The sequence below is a fragment of the Phodopus roborovskii genome, unplaced genomic scaffold (genome assembly GCF_943737965.1).
Source record: "Phodopus roborovskii unplaced genomic scaffold, PHOROB, whole genome shotgun sequence".
NCBI lineage: Eukaryota > Metazoa > Chordata > Mammalia > Rodentia > Cricetidae > Phodopus > Phodopus roborovskii.
This window is the reverse complement of record NW_026126443.1, coordinates 1,362,261-1,381,760: the sequence shown is the minus strand read 5'-3', so window position 1 is coordinate 1,381,760 and position 19,500 is coordinate 1,362,261. Positions and strand designations below refer to the sequence as shown.

The 19,500-nt window shown below is 39.7% G+C and overlaps 2 protein-coding genes across 2 annotated transcripts in view; both read left to right on the top strand.

Moving 5' to 3' along the window:
- Nucleotides 1-19,500, top strand: part of LOC127224676 (bile acid-CoA:amino acid N-acyltransferase) — a 1,166,658-nt gene that overhangs the window by 843,459 nt on the left and 303,699 nt on the right. The window lies entirely within an intron of this gene.
- Tex10 (testis expressed 10) overlaps nt 9,719-19,500 on the top strand; it is a 45,007-nt gene continuing 35,225 nt past the window's right edge. Inside the window, exons 1-4 of the mRNA XM_051187775.1 lie at nt 9,719-9,905; nt 12,766-12,954; nt 14,212-14,924; nt 15,305-15,545. Of these exons, the coding sequence (XP_051043732.1) occupies nt 12,775-12,954; nt 14,212-14,924; nt 15,305-15,545 (1,134 nt within the window). The 5' untranslated portion in view covers nt 9,719-9,905; nt 12,766-12,774. The remainder of the gene's footprint in view (nt 9,906-12,765; nt 12,955-14,211; nt 14,925-15,304; nt 15,546-19,500) is intronic.

Genomic DNA, 19,500 nt, shown 5'->3' with positions numbered 1-19,500 from the left:
CTTAAAATCCATGCGGTTTTTTTGCTGCTTATGCTGAGTCAGGTATCCTTCTTTAAAGGAGCCGCGCAAATATCTGCTTGTCTCTCCCAAAGCAGAGTCCAACCGAGAAAAATGCTGTTAGTAAGAAACCTTGCTTGTCTCTGTTCTTTTGCTTTTAAAACCCTTTTTAAAGCTTTTGTTAAATTTTTAGTGGAAGTTCTTATTAGCCACGTGGGCGCCTCAGCTAATGGCCTCTTGGGCAAAGAACTGCCCCCACCTTGACCACTGATTTGGACATGCAGTCCTATGTGCTTGCAGGAGACAAATATAGAAGACTGCTGAACCTTGCCAAGTCAGGGTAAGACAGCCTTTCTATCTTCCTGCTGTTGTTGTGGTCTGTCAAGTTCTCTTGGCCTTAGCCAAAACTGGGTGTACCAACATTGCTGTGAGACCTTGGATGATTGTCCACATAGCTTGCTGTTTCTGTTCCCACTGCACCTTTTAGAAGTTGTCCATCTGCACTTCCTGTTGCGCAGAAGGTTATTTTCCTTCTTAGGTCTTGATGAGGTTGAAGATTAAACTATCACAACTATTATTCTCTCTTCCTAGTTAGATATATTAGGTACTACACTTAAGTTTTCCAGCTTAGGACAACTCTATTGTAAACTCCGTTGTGCCTTCACCCTAGGACTAGATTATGTAGGTCAATATTCCTTTTCTTAGAGCACTCTTGTTATTCACTGTTTTGTATATAGTTTTGTATCAAGCCTAAATCTTTTCTTTAGACTAAAAGGAGAATTGTAGTGGGATATTCACTTTGTTTCCTTCTGTGGCACTGACCACGCCCATTTGGGGTGGAGCCATGGGTGGAAGTGACCTGTGGAAGGAGGTCTGAGGAGGAGCCAGGGAACACTCTCTGGCTGGTGGGACACAGAGAAGAGAGCATCTGGTGGAACTTGCTGGTGTTCATCTGTCTAGGCTGTAAGTTATTTCTCCCTGATTAAACATCTATTCGGCCTATTTGTTTATCCTGATCCTTATTTAACCGCAATAATCCTCTTGCAGATTGCAAACATCCATCTTCTTGTTGTACCATCCCCAAGCTTTCCTGCCCTTTGTATTTGGGTGAGGGGGATCCACAGAGCAAGGCTACACTTCCTAAGCCTTCTAAAGTTTCTCAAAAATTGAAGGCCTCCAAGCCTTCAAATTGGAAACCTTTAGAGGACCCATCAGACTTAAACCATAAACATCCTCATAATGTTGTCTACAACATCAGGGTTCCTTTAAAGATTATCTAGGCATGCAAAATCAGCCATGAAAACTTGACTTTGGCCATGATTTTTTCTATTTAGATGTCATATTGAATTAAATACTCCTGTGTAAATCTTGATGGGACTGATTGTGTATCTGGATCTATCATTTAGAAACATATCTTCATTGTAAAATCACATTACAGCTATGAGAAAGGCTCAGTTACAATAGGAAGAAATAAGGTTGGGGCATAAAGCTAATGCTCTAATATTGAAAAGTCTTAAATATTATAAACAGTTTCCTCACTCCCTACCTTCCTCTCTCTTTTTTCCCTCCCTGTCTCCCTTCCTATTTTCAGTGCTAGTGATTAAACCCAGCGCCTAGTACATTTTAGGCAAGCATTCTGCCAATGAACTACACCCCCAGTCCCAGCAGTTTATTTTTTTAAATAGATATCCTTTTAATTCAAATCCACCTCTTAATTGTGAAGTATGATATTGATTTCTATTGTGTGCTTTGATTTATAAATTTAGCTCTCAATAAAAGTGTTAATTTTCAGTGAGCATTTTCTGCAATTACCACACACTGTCACCACAACATCTTGAAATCTATCAATCAAATGCCTCTATAGATATGACTAATTCAAAGAAATAAAAATAAAAATAAAGCTTTATTAAAAATAAGACTAGAGAGGCACATAATGTAAACAATATATGATTCACGAACTATCTGAACTGCCCTCAGATGTGGGTCAATGTGTTGGCTGGATCTCATAGGCAGACACCAGCTTCATGGCTCATCCATTCTTTGATGTTCTGTGAAGAGCTGTGGTTGTGCTTGAGCCAGAATTGCTTTCTAACAATGAGACTTGCTGCTCTATTTTTATTAGTGATAGTGGGAGTAACTTTGGACGTTAAGGATAAACCTTCAGGGCTTTAGCATTAGAAAGACACGGAGTAGATGCCACCTGTTCATGGGCTCAGACACCAGCCTGTTGGAAGTAAGTGTTGTGGAATATTTTTTAGTACACTGTGAAGATGTATCTTTGCTAAGACCCCTTTGGATTGGTTTAATAAAGAGCCGAATGGCTAATAGCTAGTCTGGATGAGGCTAGAGGGGACTTCCAGGCAGAGAGAAAAGAAGAGAAGATGAATCTAGGGGAGAGATACCAGAGAGGACAGAGGAGAGGAGGCAGGACATTCAGGAGGAGAGGAAAAAGCCATGAGCTGCATGGCAGCATGTAGATATATAGAAATGGGTTAATTTAAGTTATACGAGTTAGTTAGAAACAAGCCTAAGATAAGGCTGAGCTTTCAAAATTAATAAGAAGTCTTCATGTCTTTATTTGGGAGATGCCTGATGGGACAGAGAAAGACACGTTACCAGTGAGTTTAGGTATAATTTTTGGTTTTCCTAAACAGGGTATTTCTTTGGAGCCTGTCCTAGAAATAGCTCTGTAGACCAGGCTGGCCTTGAACTCACAGAGATCCTCCTGCCTCTGTTTCCTGAGTGCTGGGACTAAAGGTGTGTGTCACCAACACCAGGCCAGTTTAGGTACAGTTCTTAAGGATCCACTTGAGAATGGAGAAGCCAGTTACTCACTACTGTCAAACACTGATAACATTCTCAGTCCACTGTTTTTCTCCACTGTGAATCAAACCCATGGCCTTGCACATGCAGGCAAGCATTCTCCCCCTTAGCTAACAACAGTCCCAGACCTTTTTCAAGACAAATATGTGGCAGAGTCTTTCTAAATTGCTCAAGCTGGCTTTAACCATGCCATTTTTCCTGCCTCGGTTTCCTGAGCAGCTGGAATTGTAGGTCTGTGTCACTATAGCTGGCTCTGGCCTTTATTTGGGTAATCTTGCTTGTGTCTCTGAAGTCATCCCCTTTTGTTTATGAATAGTTCTATAAACTTTCACCAGTGGGGATCACCTGTTCACGTCTGAAATAGCCCGTGATTGCTTCCTCCAGGCAAAGTGCTACCCTGTATCCCTAGTCATGCTTTCCCACCAGTGTAGCTTTTCCAGATAGTTTTAAAAAGTTTATATTAGATGGCTTCTATCTCACCAGACATGTAGAGGGTTTTACCAAATGAGCCATGAATATTCAGAGTGGAGAGGAAATGGAGCATTTAATTTGAGCTAATTTGTTGACATTATCTATTTTTATGTTTATTCTCACTCTGCTCCTGCTTTAAGCTACAAGGGAAACATTTTTCTAGAAACACTTTCTGAGCACGTTTCCTTTGGGGAATGACCAAGTTCATTGTCCATCTGTGGAGGTCCATGAAGTGTCCTCCCATGCTATTACAACATGGCCTTTTACTTGCAGTTGCTTGGATGACTTCCTGGCTAGCCATCCAAAGATTCTTCAGAAAATAATAATTCTTTTCCTTCTCTCTCCTTTCACATTTTGCTTTTTTTTTTTTTTTTTTTTTTTTGAGAGTTTCATTATGTAGTGTAGGTTCCAACTTGCTATGTAACCTAGGCTGACCTCGAATTCACAATGCTCATATCTCCTTCTCTTCCTGATTACATTTTTTTTTTTTTAGATGTACGTTCAACATCTAATGCAACATTGCATAGTACTACAGATTTGGGGGTTACTATAGCATACTTCATGGGAAGCTCTTTAGCAGTGGCTGGTACCCGATTTGGAATAAAACAAAAGCATCTATTGTTTTATTGCTGCTGGTATGACAAGTTCCTGAAGACACAGAGGCTTGGGGTAATAACCATTTTTTATCTCACAGTTCTATAGGTCATGAGTCTGAAATTATGTCAAAATTATGTGAAGGTCAAGTAAATGTTAACTCTAACCAGTACAGTTCTTTTCTATTTATGAGACTGAATCATAAATGGCATCTGAAATAAGAGAGACTTAACAGTGTTGTGACAAGATGTCATCAATTAGCTGTGTGACATGGTTAAGTTACTTAACTGCTCCTAGCAATAAGCCATATATGTTACATAATTCAGAAACCATGTAATCATCTTGAGAAGTTTGGAATTATGTGTAAAATATATATACTAAATCAATAAGTCAATAATAAATGTGTACAAATAAAGCAACTATTTTAATGAAAGTGGTGAAATAGCGGCTTGTGTCATAAAGCCATAATTCTTGACTTTTAAAGCCATGAGTCACAGAGATCCTAAGAAAATGGCTTATGAACTTTGAAAATATATGGCCCTGTGTAAGCCACACCCTGGTCAGAGAATAGGTCATTTCTAATACCCTTGAAGGTTCCCTGGTTCCCCTTTATGTCATCTTTTCTCACCCCACTCACTCTCTAAAGACTGGCAAATCTTGAAATTCGTATGACAGAATCATATAATTTTATTTATTTATTTTATGTGTATAGATGTTTCACCTGCATGTATGTCTGTGCACCACATGCCACAAGTGAACCTTTTGTCTACAAGAGGCCAGAAGAGAGTGTCAGATTCCCTAGGACTGGAGTTACAGACAGTTGTGAGTTGAGAGGATGGGGATTGAACAAGTGGTTTAAACTACTGAGCCATCTCTCCAGCCCCAGGAAAGTTGTGCTTTGGTTATTCTGGGTTTTTGTTGTTTTTCACCCCCAAGACAGGGTTTCTATATATAACAGCACTGGCTGTCCTGGAACTCACTTTGTAAACCAGGCTGGCCTCTGCCTCTGCCTCCCAAGTACTGGGATTAAAGGTGTGCACCACCTTTGAGGGGCAGAAAGTTGTATTTTTAAAAATGTTTTTTAGTGGCTGCCTACTGGAAATTTTCAGATATAATTGGAGGAGAAAGAAGAGCTTTCCATAATAAAAGCAGACTGAAAGAAATGTGTGGCCACCTAGCAAGTTCTCTAGAGAACTAGTCAGAAGAAAGAAGGATACTTCATACAGACTAGAGGAACAATTCATCTTTAGGACATTACATTTCTAAACACATACATTTCAAAAACTAGTGAACCAGTGTCATAAAACAAATAACTACTAGTTGCAAAAACACACTTTAACCCCAACACATTAATTAGTGGGTGCCTCCAATAGACCAACCTCACCAAGAGGTCGGCCATCTGGACAAAAAAATGATCAGAGAAATATTGGAGTTAAATGGCCATAGCCCAGTGAGCTTCAACAGTCTGCTCACTGTTTTGTTGATATCACTGCTCATTGATGATTTCAGTAATTTGCTGTGAATTGCTATTCATAACTTTTGTCTCTTTTAAAATTAAACATTACATTTAATTTATTTTCTGGACAAGAGATCACATCCAGGGTCTAACATATTCCAGGCAAGTGCCTTACCACTAAGTTACATACTCACCCTATTTAATGCTTTCTAATGTTGGGAAACATACTTATTTTTTCTTTAGTATGTCCTAGGCTTCCTGCTTTAAAAAAAAAAAAAAAACTCTCTGACCTCTTACATTACTTAGGGGTTGTATAATTCTTCCCCTGTGAATTTGTTCTTTTACACTAGTCTTTTAATTTTTATAGTGTTGATGAGCTGATCATTAAATTTGTGGCCCTCAGCTTCAAAGCTACCTATGTGCATTCTGCTTTGAGATGCTGGGTCTGGAATTCATAAACCACATTCATTTCTTCTTTGCTAGTTGACTCCCTGCTGGTGTCTGCCCATGGGAGTCTGCAGTAGGACAGCAGAGGAGAAAGAGGGGAGGGAGTTGCTTTTTCCTGCTTGTTCTTTGAGCATGGGCAATGAATGGCTACTAGGTGGCCACACAGTTCTAAGGCTGTCCTTGATTGCTCTTTGCAGGTTTTCCTGCAAAGGTGTCACTAAACCACCTCAGCAACAATAGCCAGCTGGGACCGCACATGTTCATGCCTCTGGAAGTCTGATATCTATTCCAGTGAACTCTATCTCTAAATACATTTTATCATCTACTCTGTCTGTCCCTTTGTTATCTTTGTTTTATGGGAAGTAGCTATACTTCCTGTTGTTTATTTGTGGTAATTCAGTGTCCTTCCGTTTTTGATATTTCAAGTATCTATTTGACATTTTCTGTTTGTTTCTGTTTGCATTTTCCTTCAGTGGAGATCTCCCTATGCAGCACAGACAGTGTCTTTGAAATGAAGGGACACTAGCTTAATGATCAGCAATTCCACTGTACAAAAAGTAATTACATAAAGTAGGATTTTATGATGCTTTTGAGCACAGACAAAAAGGGAAAAAAAGCTGTTCAGATACTGTAGAGAGGTAGGGACACAGGTCTTGATGGCTGTACAGATTGAAGTGTGTCCCCTGGAGGATAATTTTACATTCTAATGCCCAAGTTCCTCAGGGTTTGATGTGAAAATGAGGTCCTCACAAGGGATGACCAAGGTGCGATCACGAGGACATGTTAAATCCTGTGTGGTTGGTGGTGTTCTTATGAGAGACCAGGGGTTAGGCAGACTCTCTGGCAGAGAGGCAGAGAGGCAGAGGGGCCATGGCAAGGTGATAAAGATCTCAAATTTCCAAGATGGCCAGCTTCTTCCTCATCTTGATTTGAGGCCAAAGTCTGGCAGCTTAAAACAAAGGCCTTGTAGGCTTTCAACTCCTGATAGACTGGCTCAACAAGTTCAAGGACTACTCAGGGTGTGTCACATAGCAGTTCTGAGTAGAGTCAATCAACCACCCTAGCTTTCTTCAAATTGACCAACACTGAATCCCTGAGAGACTTTGAGCCACCAGTGCTCCAGCAGAGACTGGTTTTCCTGCTTTACAGAGAGTCTTTTTTCCCCCTGTGTCTACTGCATGCATACTGAAGGTGTTTCTTCATTCCCAATATATTTTTTTTCTCCTACTGTTCATTCTGTATGTGGTGCTTGAGATGTTTCTGCTGTTTGTGCTTCAGATTTTCCCTGCCTTTTAATTCATTAACTGCTGGAGAAAAGGAACCTGATCAAGACCCCCAGAATGTATTATTCAAAGATCCATAGTTTGCATCAATTTGTGAAAATAGGAAGCCTGAACATATACACAGGCATGCCTAGAGGTTAGATGATATACAGATACACAGAGAACAGAGTCTGCAATGACTATCTAAGACCACCAGAAGAGAGGCACAGGACAGATTCTCCCTCACGGTCCCCAGGAGAAATCAACGTTGCTGGGGTCTTGATTTCATCTGTCTCTGATGTCCACATCTAAGAGTCAATATATTTCTATTATTTTAGCCAATTCTTTTTTATAACAGACACAGGAAACAAAAACTTGTGTGGTCAATTAGAAAGGGTGGGGAATGGAGCCCCCTATATATTCTAGATTGCCTGTTCATTACAGTGTTTTTCTGGCCTAGGTCAAGGATCTTGTTAATTAGTGTTCGTTATGTATTAAAGATCTCCAAGTAGACATTCTTTGTAACTGCAGAATTCCTTACTTAAGAGTTGGGAAAGCCCGTGTTTATGTTCATAGTTTTCTTGTTTTAAACTAGAGGCAATAAACTAACAACCTATCCATAAATACTTTGTTTGGCACACACAGTTTAAAAAAATCAAGGGGAATGTACCTGTTTAGCAAATGTGTTAGTCACTTTTCATCACTGTGATAAAAATACCTGAGATAAACTGTAAGGACTGAGGCATTATGCTGGCCTGCCCCTGTCAGAATGTACTCAGGCAGTACCCTGGACAGTCCAAAGTTCCATGACTACTAGTCTGGACACAGGTGTAAAGGACCCCTTTTAAGAAAGACCTCGCCCACTTATGCTCCTCTTCCCTTTCTCTTTCCCTCTGTTTCTCTGGAGGGTAGACAGAAATTTCCCTGTCCTCCCCCTCCTTCTCTTCTGTCCTCTTTCGTGTGTTTCAGGCAGACAGAAACGATAAAAGGAAGGTCTAACTCAAAAAGGCAAGTGGGTACATGTTTCATGTATTTAAGGAAAGCAAACAAGTGAATGTCGGGGACAGAGGGAAAACATCAAGCCAATGCTCAGAGGTTAAGGACTGTGGAAATATGGTAGGACTTGAGACCGCCACTAGATTTTACTTCTGATAACATGGGGAACCACCAAGTGTTTTAAGTGTGAGAGTGACTTGGTTTGCCTTATAATTCAAAATAATCTCAGAGCTGCTCTGCAAATGCTAGACTGTATGGGTAAGAGAGTCAAAGAACGTAGAGGATTGTGTTCCTGGCTCTTTGCTATGATCAGGAGGTGGTGTGGACCTTGGAGATAGCCAGGGAGATGGTGATGAATAATGGAAGGCAGAGTCAACAGGCTCTCCTCATGGATTAGAAGCCAGATGTGATAGGTGATAGATGCCAGCACCAAACCATAAAGGTTTTGGCTTGAGTAACTGGAAGGAAAAGACTTCAGGAGGGATGTCAGGAGTCAGCTTTTGGACCATGTTGACCTTGCGATAGATATACATCGCAAAGCTGAAGGAAGTTCTGAATAAGCTGGCAGCATTCTGGAGTTCAGGGAACATGTCTAGATAGGAGCAAGCCTTTATCCTTTTTTTCCCCCTGGTTTTATGTACCATATAATGTCAGTAACTCCCATGACAGATGGTGGTGGTGGGTTTTTGGGATTTATTCTATTTTGCTTTTAAATATATAATTTATTTTTATTTTATGTTCATTGGTGATTTGCCTGCATGTTTGTCAATGTGAAAGTGTTAGAAGCCCTGGAATTGGAGTTATAGACAGGTGTGAGTTGCCATGAGCGTGTTGGGAACTCAACCTAGGTCCTCTAGAAGGGCAGCCAGTGCTCTTAAGCCACCTCTGAGCCACCTCTTCAGCCCCTTGGGATTTATCCTTTATCCATTATCACAGAGCAGATGTGGTCATAATTCTGGTGTTTGGGTCTCCTAAATTCAGATATTACTGCTTTATCCCTTTCTAGTATATTGAGGCTTAATATAAGGTTCAAGGCTTTACTAGGTCTTATATATAGGAAGCTGTAAAGATCAATTTGAATTGAGGCTGACACTCCTTATCTGTATGCTTATTCTTATACATAACTAAGTCAGTCTTTGGAGAGTACTGTTTTCAAAAGGTTCTTTCTTCATCTTCTTTGTAAGCATTTTAATGTCTCAAATTCTCCAAGTCCACTTACTTTGAGTAAATTGTTGCTGAAAATGTTGTATCAGGGAAAATCCTATGCTAAGGTTTCCAGGACACCGCTACTATGTATATATAGTTCGTAACCTTCTAAGCATTTATCTACTCTGCTTTCGCCCTGGTTACCCTTCCCAAAATGCTATCTTTGCTGTCAGGAACTTTTTCCTTCCTCAGTTAAGTTCACTTTATACTTTTCTCTGGTTGTAGCTCCAAGTGTGAACAACTGTGGGCCTTGGGGAGAAGGCCGCCTCCAGCCAACATCCTCCAACCTGGAGATGCTCTAAGACCTGACTGAGCCAGCGGGGCTCAATTCCCCTGCCTCCTGCGCAGCACCTCTTGGCTGGGGTGGGTGTGTGTGTGTGTGTGTGTGGGTGGGGGGCGTGGCGTGCTAACCTGGGCCCGCCCTCCAGCTGCGCGCGGCTGCCGCCCGCGGTCACGTGAGCGAAGCGAGGGCGGGGCCCCACTTCCGGGCGGCGGAAGGAGACGCGGCCGCGTGAGGACGAGGCGATTTGAAAACACGCTCCGGGAGCCAGCGAAAAGCCCGCGGCCGGCGGCACACGGCGTTGCCCCGTGGGGCTTGGCGCTCGCTCTCTCTCCGCCTTGTCTCCGCGGCCCGGCTCGGTCCGGGCTTTCAGGTGAGTGGAGCCCGCCGGTCCTGCCCGGCCCTACCGGGGCGCGGACACGCGCGGCCCAGGCAGTGAGGCGGACGGCCAGGGTACCCGCTGTCCTCCGCGAGCCTGTGAGCCGGCCAAGGGCCCACTAAGCACTCCGACTGCCGTGGGCCCGCAAGTGTTAGGCCGGCGTGTGGGGCTCGGGCGAGGGGCTCCACACAACGTTCGCCGAGGTGCAGGAGCCATGGCTTCCTTTGAAAAAAAAATAAAAAAAAAAATAAAAATGAACAGAAACGGGGGTTCCATTTCTGTTGTGCAAGCTCGAAAGCTGGAGTGGGCGGATCTGATCGTTGCGTTCCTCTCCACTATGTCAGAGCCCTCCATTTCTGGCCCCTCGAATTTGAAGGAGCGCTCGAGACGCGAGGGATTGGAGAGGAGGAAAAAAAAAAAAACAACAACAACAAAAAAAAAACCACAGGCCAACTGCTGCATGCTTGCTTTTCCCTTGGTATCCCCCCAGCCACCCACCCTTTGGATCGCGGGAGGAGTTGGAAATAAGGAAAGGTAGTGAGGGGGCCTCAGGGCAAACGACTTCGAGTTTGCTTAAGTTGCAGTCTACATCCGCCCAGGTTAACTCCAAGACTGACCCGCAGCAGGAGTTACCTGTGTGTGCTTGCAAAAGGTGATGTGAAGCTCATGCCCCGAGGCTGGAGTCTCTTCCTTGTACTCGGTGCTGTGGAAGTGTTTTGACCTACTAGAACGATTTGATTTTTTGTTAATAAAAAATTTAAATGACAATTGATAGCTGTTGCTGCTGGAACTTTGAAAGTTCCTAGTAGAAAAATTTTGCCTGTGTGGTTCTGTAAATACTCGTTGAAATTTTAAAGTCAGTGAAGAACCATTGGCCCTCATAATTTTCTTTAGCAGATACACTAGCGTGCATTTAAAGTGATGGATAACATGGCATGATTTGACATCCATATTCAAAGTGAATTGTGATGTAGACTGCTAGAGATCCATGACATGTGAAAGAGTGCCCAGTAGATGATGTGAGAAATATATCACAGGATCAATTTTGCTCTGCATTGTGTATGGTTTACTTTTATCTCTGGAAGCACTACTGATTAAAATTGTAAGAAAAGCTTATAGCCTGTGCTTGTTTAATAGATAAAAGCCAGTTTTGTATTAAAAATGGCCAGATGAATACTGGGGCCTTCTCGGTTTGTGAGGCTTGAATGTTTGGTATGTATCCTGGGACTAATATATGCAACACATGCATGTTGTGCTTATGTATTTTAACTTGTGATTACAGCTTCTGAGTGTGGTTTGAACAAGGCAAATGCTTATTTAATGTATTTAATAAGGTCTGTATGTTGCCTTATAGATAAACTGAGGCACAGTAGAATATATCAGTTTGGATAAGAATCATACTGATTCTAGAAATAGTTTTTCTTTTTTTTTTTTTTTTTTAAATTTCGATGGCATTTTGCTGTTGGCCCAGGCTTCTCAAGTTCCTGCATTCAGGCAATCTTCCTGCCTCAGTCTATCATGCATGTGCTCCCTTCCAAATCAGCTCTAACCCCCCTGTGTAGGCAACTTCTACTTAATGGATCTTAAGGTAGTAAAATCCCACAATTTGGATATGATGTCATAGTTTAATTCATTCATTTTTTCCTAGCCCTGTAAACATTCATTCATGAAGAGATTATGTTAGATCAGAAGTAGTTTTATTTACTCCTGAGATGCTCAACTGGGTGTGCAGTGGAAGATAGAATTCATTATTTTTTGAAGCATGTGAAAGCAGCTTCAAGAAGAGCTGAACTGGTTCCAGACTGAAGTAGTTACTATCATTTTAAAAAATTATTTGAAGTTCACTTATGGGGAAGATATAGCCAGAGAGGGTGGTTGGAACCATGTTAGCGACTACCATGCCATGGTAAGAAGTGTACCATTTATAAAGAATAATTGAAAGCTCCTTATCCTTGTCACATCTGTGTTTAGAAAGCTGTCTGGTGATCATGGTCAGGGGTCAAAGAGGAGACACTAGAGACAAAAGCATTTACCAGTAAGAAAACTTGCATAGTCTAGGGTAGAAATAGGACTTTTAAAGCTAGTGACATAGGAATGAGTAGGGAGCATGCAGATCCAAGAGTTGGTTAACAAGATTGGAATGGAACTTGTAAGAGTGTAGTGTCAGATAGGAAAATGGTGCAAGGTGATCTAGTTATGCCTGAGTTATTTATTATAACAGTGGCCTAGCTAGTCTTTTCCTTATTACTTTTACATAGCGTTTCCTTTTATATTGTTCCAGGGTTGAACAGAGGGTGGATACTGTCTTTTGTTTATGACTAGCCTGAATTTTGCCTGATGTTCATAATGCCTGTGCCTTCACTTCTGTCCTTATCAGGCTTATTCCCTACTCTTGAGCTTTACTTGGCTTTCCTTGCTCCTTGTTTGTTTATTGTATCCATCTTTTGATCCTGAAACTTCCTAATTATCGACTGCATTGAATAATAATTTTTAAAACATTGCTAAATTCTGGGTGCTGTGAGCTGCTTCTGTGGTGCATTCTAACAAAGCAGCCATTTCAGGTTTCTTTTTAGCATATTGACAGTTTTATGTGGCTCCGAAAACCTTGCAAAAGTTCTTCAGCAAGATTCTTCCCTTTTTGTTAATGACTCATTTTCAGTATTTCTTAACCAAACTGATTTTTGAATGTTTTGGTGGTTTTGTCTGTTGTACATTGTAATTCTTTGGCATCTTTGTTCATGGCCATGATTCATGGTGATGCTTGAGATGTTAGAGTAATATAAATACTAGAAAATGTTTTTATTCTTTTACCACTTATCCTTGCTTAATCCATTGTTGCCATTCTTTCTGACAGCACTCAAGAATGACCAAAAAAAGGAAACGCCAAGATGATTTTCAGAAAGTAAAACTAAAAGTTGGTAAAAAGAAGCCTAAGTTAGAAAATGCTACGGCTACAAACTTTAAGACAAAGGCGATACATTTGCCTGAACAACTTAAAGAGGACAGAACACTTCCAACCAACAATAGAAAACTTAACATAAAGGTAAACTGTAAACTTTTTTTGATAATAGGAAAAATATTCTTTCATGTCATGTAGAATATTACTGTTTTGTAAAAAGGTTTACTCAAATGATTTGCCTTAGGGCTATATGGTGGTATGTTGTTAGATGATGTTTGGGTTACCAATATCTGATCTTGGTATTGTGTCTTTCCTACTTCAGAAAGTTTTGCTAAACTAAATCTGTAGTGATTGCCCTATAGTTAACTTTTTTTTTTTTAACTTTATATGTCACCTGGAAATAGTTTTTACATTTAATTCATTTTTGTTAAGTTCTTAATGGATGATTTTCCTATTTTGTTTTGTTTTGGAGACAGGGTTTCTCTGTAGCTTCGGAGCCTGTCTGTAACTTACTCTTTAGACCAGAGATCCACCTGTCCACCTGTCTCTGCCTCCTGAGTGCTGTGTGCACCACCACTGCCTGTTGGTTTTCCTATTCTTACAGTTGATTAAGATAAGATCTTGTTGGGGTGAGGCTGGAGAGATGGCTCAGTGGTTAAGAGCACTGGCTGCTGCTTTTCTGGATGTCCTAAATTCAATTCCCAGCAACCACATGGTGGCTCATAACCATCTTTAATGAAATCTGGTGCCCTCTTCTGGCCTGAAGGCATACATCCAGGCAAAACACTATATACATAACAAATATTAAAAAAAGAGAGATCTTGTGGGTAGTTGTTTTTGAACTGTAGCACATAGCTCATTGCCTGCTTTGTAGTAAAAAGTAAGTATCCCTTTTGTAAAGTGCTCAGTATTAGAAATACAGGATGGTGCTGTATTTCAGATTTTATAAGATTTTTGGAATTGTCTTTATATGTATTATATATCTTTATATGTCTTGAGAATAAAATTACTAAATAGTATTCTCTGAATAAAACACACCCTGTGAAAATCATGTAGGAAGATTTTGTTAAGTTTGGAACCTAGTAGGTCTGCAATAAATGTTTCTGATCTTAGCAAAGCTAACAAACAATTGAAAAATACATATTGACCTGGGTGGTAGGTGGCACATGCCTTTAATCCCAGCAGGGAGCCAGAGGCAGGCAGATATCTGAGTTCAAGGCCGGCTTCATCTATAGTGAGTTTCAGAACAGCCAAGGCTACATAAAGAAACACTGTCTGGAAAAACTAAAGAAAGGAAAATAACATATTGATACTTAACTAATGTGCAGTTTTAGTTAAAATGTTTACATCAAAGTATTACATAGTGATATTCACACCTAAAATCTCCATTTTTATTTATAGGATTTGCTGTCACAGATGCATCACTATAATGCTGGTGTTAAACAAAGTGCTCTTCTTGGACTTAAAGACCTTTTGTCTCAATACCCATTTATAATTGATGCACACCTTTCAAACATATTAAGTGAAGTGACTGCTGTGTTTACAGATAGAGATGCTAATGTACGGTTAGCAGCAGTTCAACTTCTTCAATTCCTGGCCCCCAAAATACGAACTGAACAAATTTCTCCATTTTTTCCTTTGGTAAGTGCCCATCTCTCTAGTGCCATGACTCACATTACTGAAGGAATTCAGGAGGACTCTTTAAAAGTTTTGGACGTTCTGCTGGAACATTACCCAGCTCTCCTTACTGGCCGTAGCAGTATATTGCTTAAGAATTTTGTAGAACTCATTTCTCATCAGCAGCTGTCCAAAGGACTGATAAATAGAGACAGATCCCAGTCCTGGATTCTTTCTGTAAATCCTAATCGGAGAGTCACTTCTCAGCAATGGAGGCTGAAAGTCTTAGCGAGACTCAGTAAATTCCTTCAGGCCTTGGCAGATGGATCCAGTAGGTTGAGAGAAAGTGAAGGACTTCAGGAACAAAAAGAAACTCCCCATGCCACTAGCAACTCCATTTTTATCAACTGGAAGGATCATGCCAGCGACCAGCAACAGATCCAGGTTTATGAAAATGGGGGTTCACAGCCAAATGTCAGTTCACAGTTCAGGCTACGGTAAGGATTTCAGTTATGTCCACACTCAGTTTTCCTATATTGAATTTTAACTACTGACCATTAATGGCGAATGGTGGGAAGACATAATACTTGCCTTTCATAATTTTCATGTAGTTATTCATGATGAGTTGATTAGAAGACTCCTAATGGCAGGAGTCCTTTAAAAGTTCGCTTTCTTTGTAGCCAAAGCCTAATTAGAAGTAAAACTTAAAACTTGCTGTTGGCTTTTCTGTTTCAGTATTTTGTTTTTCTTACTAGTTTTGATCAATGTAATTGACAGTTCATGGTGCTTCATTTTATTGTATTTTATATTTAAATTAAGCAGTGAGCAACACATTGTGAAGCCATTAACTGGTTTCCTTCTTACCCTTCGTTATTAGGTACTTGGGAGCACAAGGTGCTGTGGATGAAGACCTGTCATCTCCTGAAAATCTGAAAGGATTCATTGAGATAATAATCCCATTGCTAATTGAGTGCTGGATTGAAGCTTTGCCTCCACAACTAGCTGCTTCTGTTGGAAATGGTGTAGAGCGAGAGCCTCTACAGGTTATGCAGCAAGTTCTGAATGTCATTTCCCTGCTGTGGAAACTCTCGAAGCAGCAGGACGAAACCCATACATTGGTGAGAACTAATGTGTTCTTTATTATTTTATTAGTAATGCCTTTTATCATAATTGAGATTAGAAGTCAGTTCTTACTATAGATGTGGTTCCCTAAAGACTACTCACAGTTTAATTGTAATCTTGTTTCCCTTGTTTTTGCATAAAAGTACAAGATAAAAAAGTTTCTGTGAGGTTATTAACTGGATTTTAATATTTCTCAGTAAAGTGCATAACAAAGATTTTTTGTGAGGTTATTAGTTGGATATAATTAATTTTTTTGGTGAAATGTGTAACGATTTTCTTATTTGTTTTATTAGAAATTATTCCACAATAACCTTAAAATGTGTTGCTCATAGGCCAGATGTTGTGGTATATGCTTTTAATTTCAGCACTTGGATGCAAATCTTTTGACTTCAAGGTCAACCTGGTCTATATGGTAAGGTCCAGGCCAGCTAGGACTACATGGGGAGACTCTGTCTCTGAAAAATAAAATAAAAAAACAAAACCATTGTTGCTTATGGTTAATTAAGAACATTTTGAATGTTTCTTAAGGGATTGAAAAGTTGCTTATTAAGTGGTTCCTTTTGTTGTGTTATTAAATACAACAGTAGAATAAGACTATACTGAAATCACAATAATGATAATGGAGTATGATATGTTTGTAGTGCAAGTAAGGAGGAACAAAGCTGAGATCAAGTTTCCAGAGTTACCACACCAGCAAGTGTGAGGCTTTTGTCCTACAGAAGACCTCTTGCAGATACTTTTGGCTAGACCCATATGAATCTTTTGAGTTGCCTATGTACACACAACACTGTGAAGGCATGTCTTTTTTATTTGCATTTTAGTCTTTTTATTTTGACCTGAGATTAGAATAAGACATTTTGCTGTGTTTTAAGGTTGAAGAGTAATAATTTTGAAAAGCATTATGGATCTGTGCCTTTGGCCTCATGGGCACCTGCACTTGTGCATAGATTCACATATAGACACCCATGTGTACATGTAATTAAAGCAAAAAATCTTATGAGGGGGGTGGTGAACTTATGTTGGAATAATATGTACATATATATGCATAATCAAACATATCATATTTGCAGTATTAAAGATGGGACCCAGGGCCTTAGCTGTACTGTTGAGCTATTCTCAGCCTCCAAATATTTAAAAACACTTGCTATGCTAGACTAATAGTAAGAAAACTATTATAAGCAAGTGTAAAATTTTATCTGCATAGTGACATTAAAAGGAATTTTAATGTGTTTTGTTACAAGCAGTTTCCCGCTAGCTAGCCTGGTCCCAGAGCAGTGTCAGCCCCAAATAACAGAGATGTTGTATTAAATATAAAGCTGTTGGCCTGTTACAAGCGTTTCTTATTGGCTAGATCTGTCTTAAATATTAACCCATTTCTAAGTGTTTCCATGTGGTCTTACCTGAGAGAGAGTCTGGACTGCTTATCCTCTCATGGCTTACATCTTGACTCCTCTCTTCTATATCTCCCAGAATCTTCCTTGTCTCCTAGTCCTGCCTATCTTGCCTTCCTTTTTGCCAACAGTGCTTTAAAATATGTGAGTTGGATTAATTTAGCAGCATTGATAATCAAGTGTATTTTAGTAGTAGTAGTAGATCCTTCCTTAGCAATTCAAAGACAACACAATAGCATACAATATCCATCCATACAAAGCCATCTTTAGGTGGCTTTTTTATTATTCCATTTATTTTACTTTTATTTTTTTTCATTTTCTGAGACAGGATTTGAACTTTTGTATGTCCTGAAATTCACTCTGTACAACAGGTTCACTTTGAAATCACAGAGATTTGCTTGCCTCTCTCTCCTGAGTGCAAGAATTAAGTGTTGCCACCACACTTAGCTAATCATTTCTATTTTTTTTTTTTTAAAACTGCTTTATCCGGTTTCTTTTTCCTCTCCCAAGCCCATGTATATTTTAAAATACAATGTAAACCTTTAGAGGTTTTTATTTATCTTAATCTGTCTTTACTGAAAATCTTTTATCTTTTTCTGGCCACAAGTCTTTTATCTGCTAAACAACAGCATTGCTAAAATTAAAGTGGCAACTGTTTTGGTGACTGGCTTTCCAATATGGCAGGGGTAGATACATTTACCACCAGCACCTTGGTCTATGCTGCCATCAAGCAGCATGCTGCTGGCTTGGAGATGTGGTCATTGCCATTGCCGGCTCTTATACACACCGTTCAGTTGTTAGCAGGGCCTCTTAAAAGAGCCCTGCATTTTTTTTTGCCACTTGTGCCGAGTCAGGAAACCTCCCTTAAAAGAGCTGTGCGAGTCTCTGCTTGTCTCTAGCAAAACAGAGCCCACCTGAGAAAAATGTTGCTATCAAGAAGCTTTCCTTCCTTGTCTGTGTTTTGTTTCTAAAATCCCTTTTTAAGCTTTTGTCAAGTTTTAAGTGAAAGTTCTTAGTACTCACGTTGTTGGCACCATTTTGTTACGAGCACTTTCTGCCAGCCTGGTCCCAGAGCCTCATCAGCCCCAAATAACACACAGAGACAGTGTATTAATTATGAAATTGTTGGCCAGTTACTAGTGGTTCTTATTGGCTAGCTCTGTCTTAAATATTAACCCATTTCTATCAATCTAAGTGTTTCCACATGGTCTTACCCGAGAGAGGGTCCTGACTGCTTATCCTCTACATCTTGACTCCTCTCTACTACATCTCCCAGAATCCTCCTTGTCTCCTAGTCCTGCCTGACTTGCCTTCTTATTTGCCAACAGTGCTTTATTCATTAACCAATAAGAGAAACATATTTACAGAATGACATCTCCCATCAGTGTTTTACCATCCCCACTATTCCTCTCCTACTTATGTCATGGTAGAATAATAGAATTTTGGGTGACCTGTATAATGGTTTAATCTTCAGGAAGAAGGGAGTGACATTCTTTTGAGCACAAATCACAGACATGGGCTGAATTTTAATTTTAATTTTTTTTTTTTTTTACTTTTGTGATTGTAAGGTTTTTTTCTGTTGATTAATTGCCATCTGCGGTACTCATAAGCAGACTTATGAGTGCTGATTGCTTTGTACTACTGGAACCTTTTTATGCATTTTGTATAGTTGGTCTTCTCAGACTTTCTTTTTGGGACTGCCAGCTCCCCAGTAATGACACAGAAACTTACTATTAATTATGGAAGCTTGGCCTTAGCTTAGGCTTGTTTCCAACTAGCTCCAGTAACTTAAATTAACCAATTTTATTAATCTATGTTTTGCCACATGGCTCATTACTTCTAAACTCTGTACATCTGACTTTATTAGTGTCTCACTGTCATCTTCTGCCTTAGCAGATTCTAACACTGAGTTCTCTCTGCCCAGAAGTCCCACTTACTCTCTCCTGCCTAGCTATTGGCCATTCAGCTCTTTATTAAACCAATCAGGTATTTTAGACGGGTAAGGCAAAACATAGACACATCTTCACATAGTGTAAACAAATATCCCACAACAATTTGGTTTGCTAGTATTTATAATATAATTGAGAAATTTCATTGTGTTCATATATTTAAAAAAAAAAATTAAAGCTTTGGTCTTTGCTCTAAAAGAAATATCAAGGTACATTGAACATGTGAGTCCTTACTGGGGTTGCTCATTTCACATGTGTATGTCTTTAATGAATACCTAGTTTTAAGAATGCAAATGAGAACATAATTTAACATTACATTTTTTTCTTTTAGGATCCTGCATTGATAGTGTCAGGAACTGTTATAATTACTGTAATTGTTTCGTGTCTTAGATTTATATCTTAATGCTTGCTTTGTTTCTGTTTTCAGTTTTATCATTCTTACTTCATGAAAATTAGAATTTGCAACCAGTTATTTTTTTTTCTTTTTTTCCATATATGTACTTATCTGATTAAGTTCATTACAATTTAAATTTAAGCCAGGTATCATGGGATATGCTTGTAGTCTCAGAGCCTGAGGATATTTATTGTCGTGATGAAACACCATCACCAAA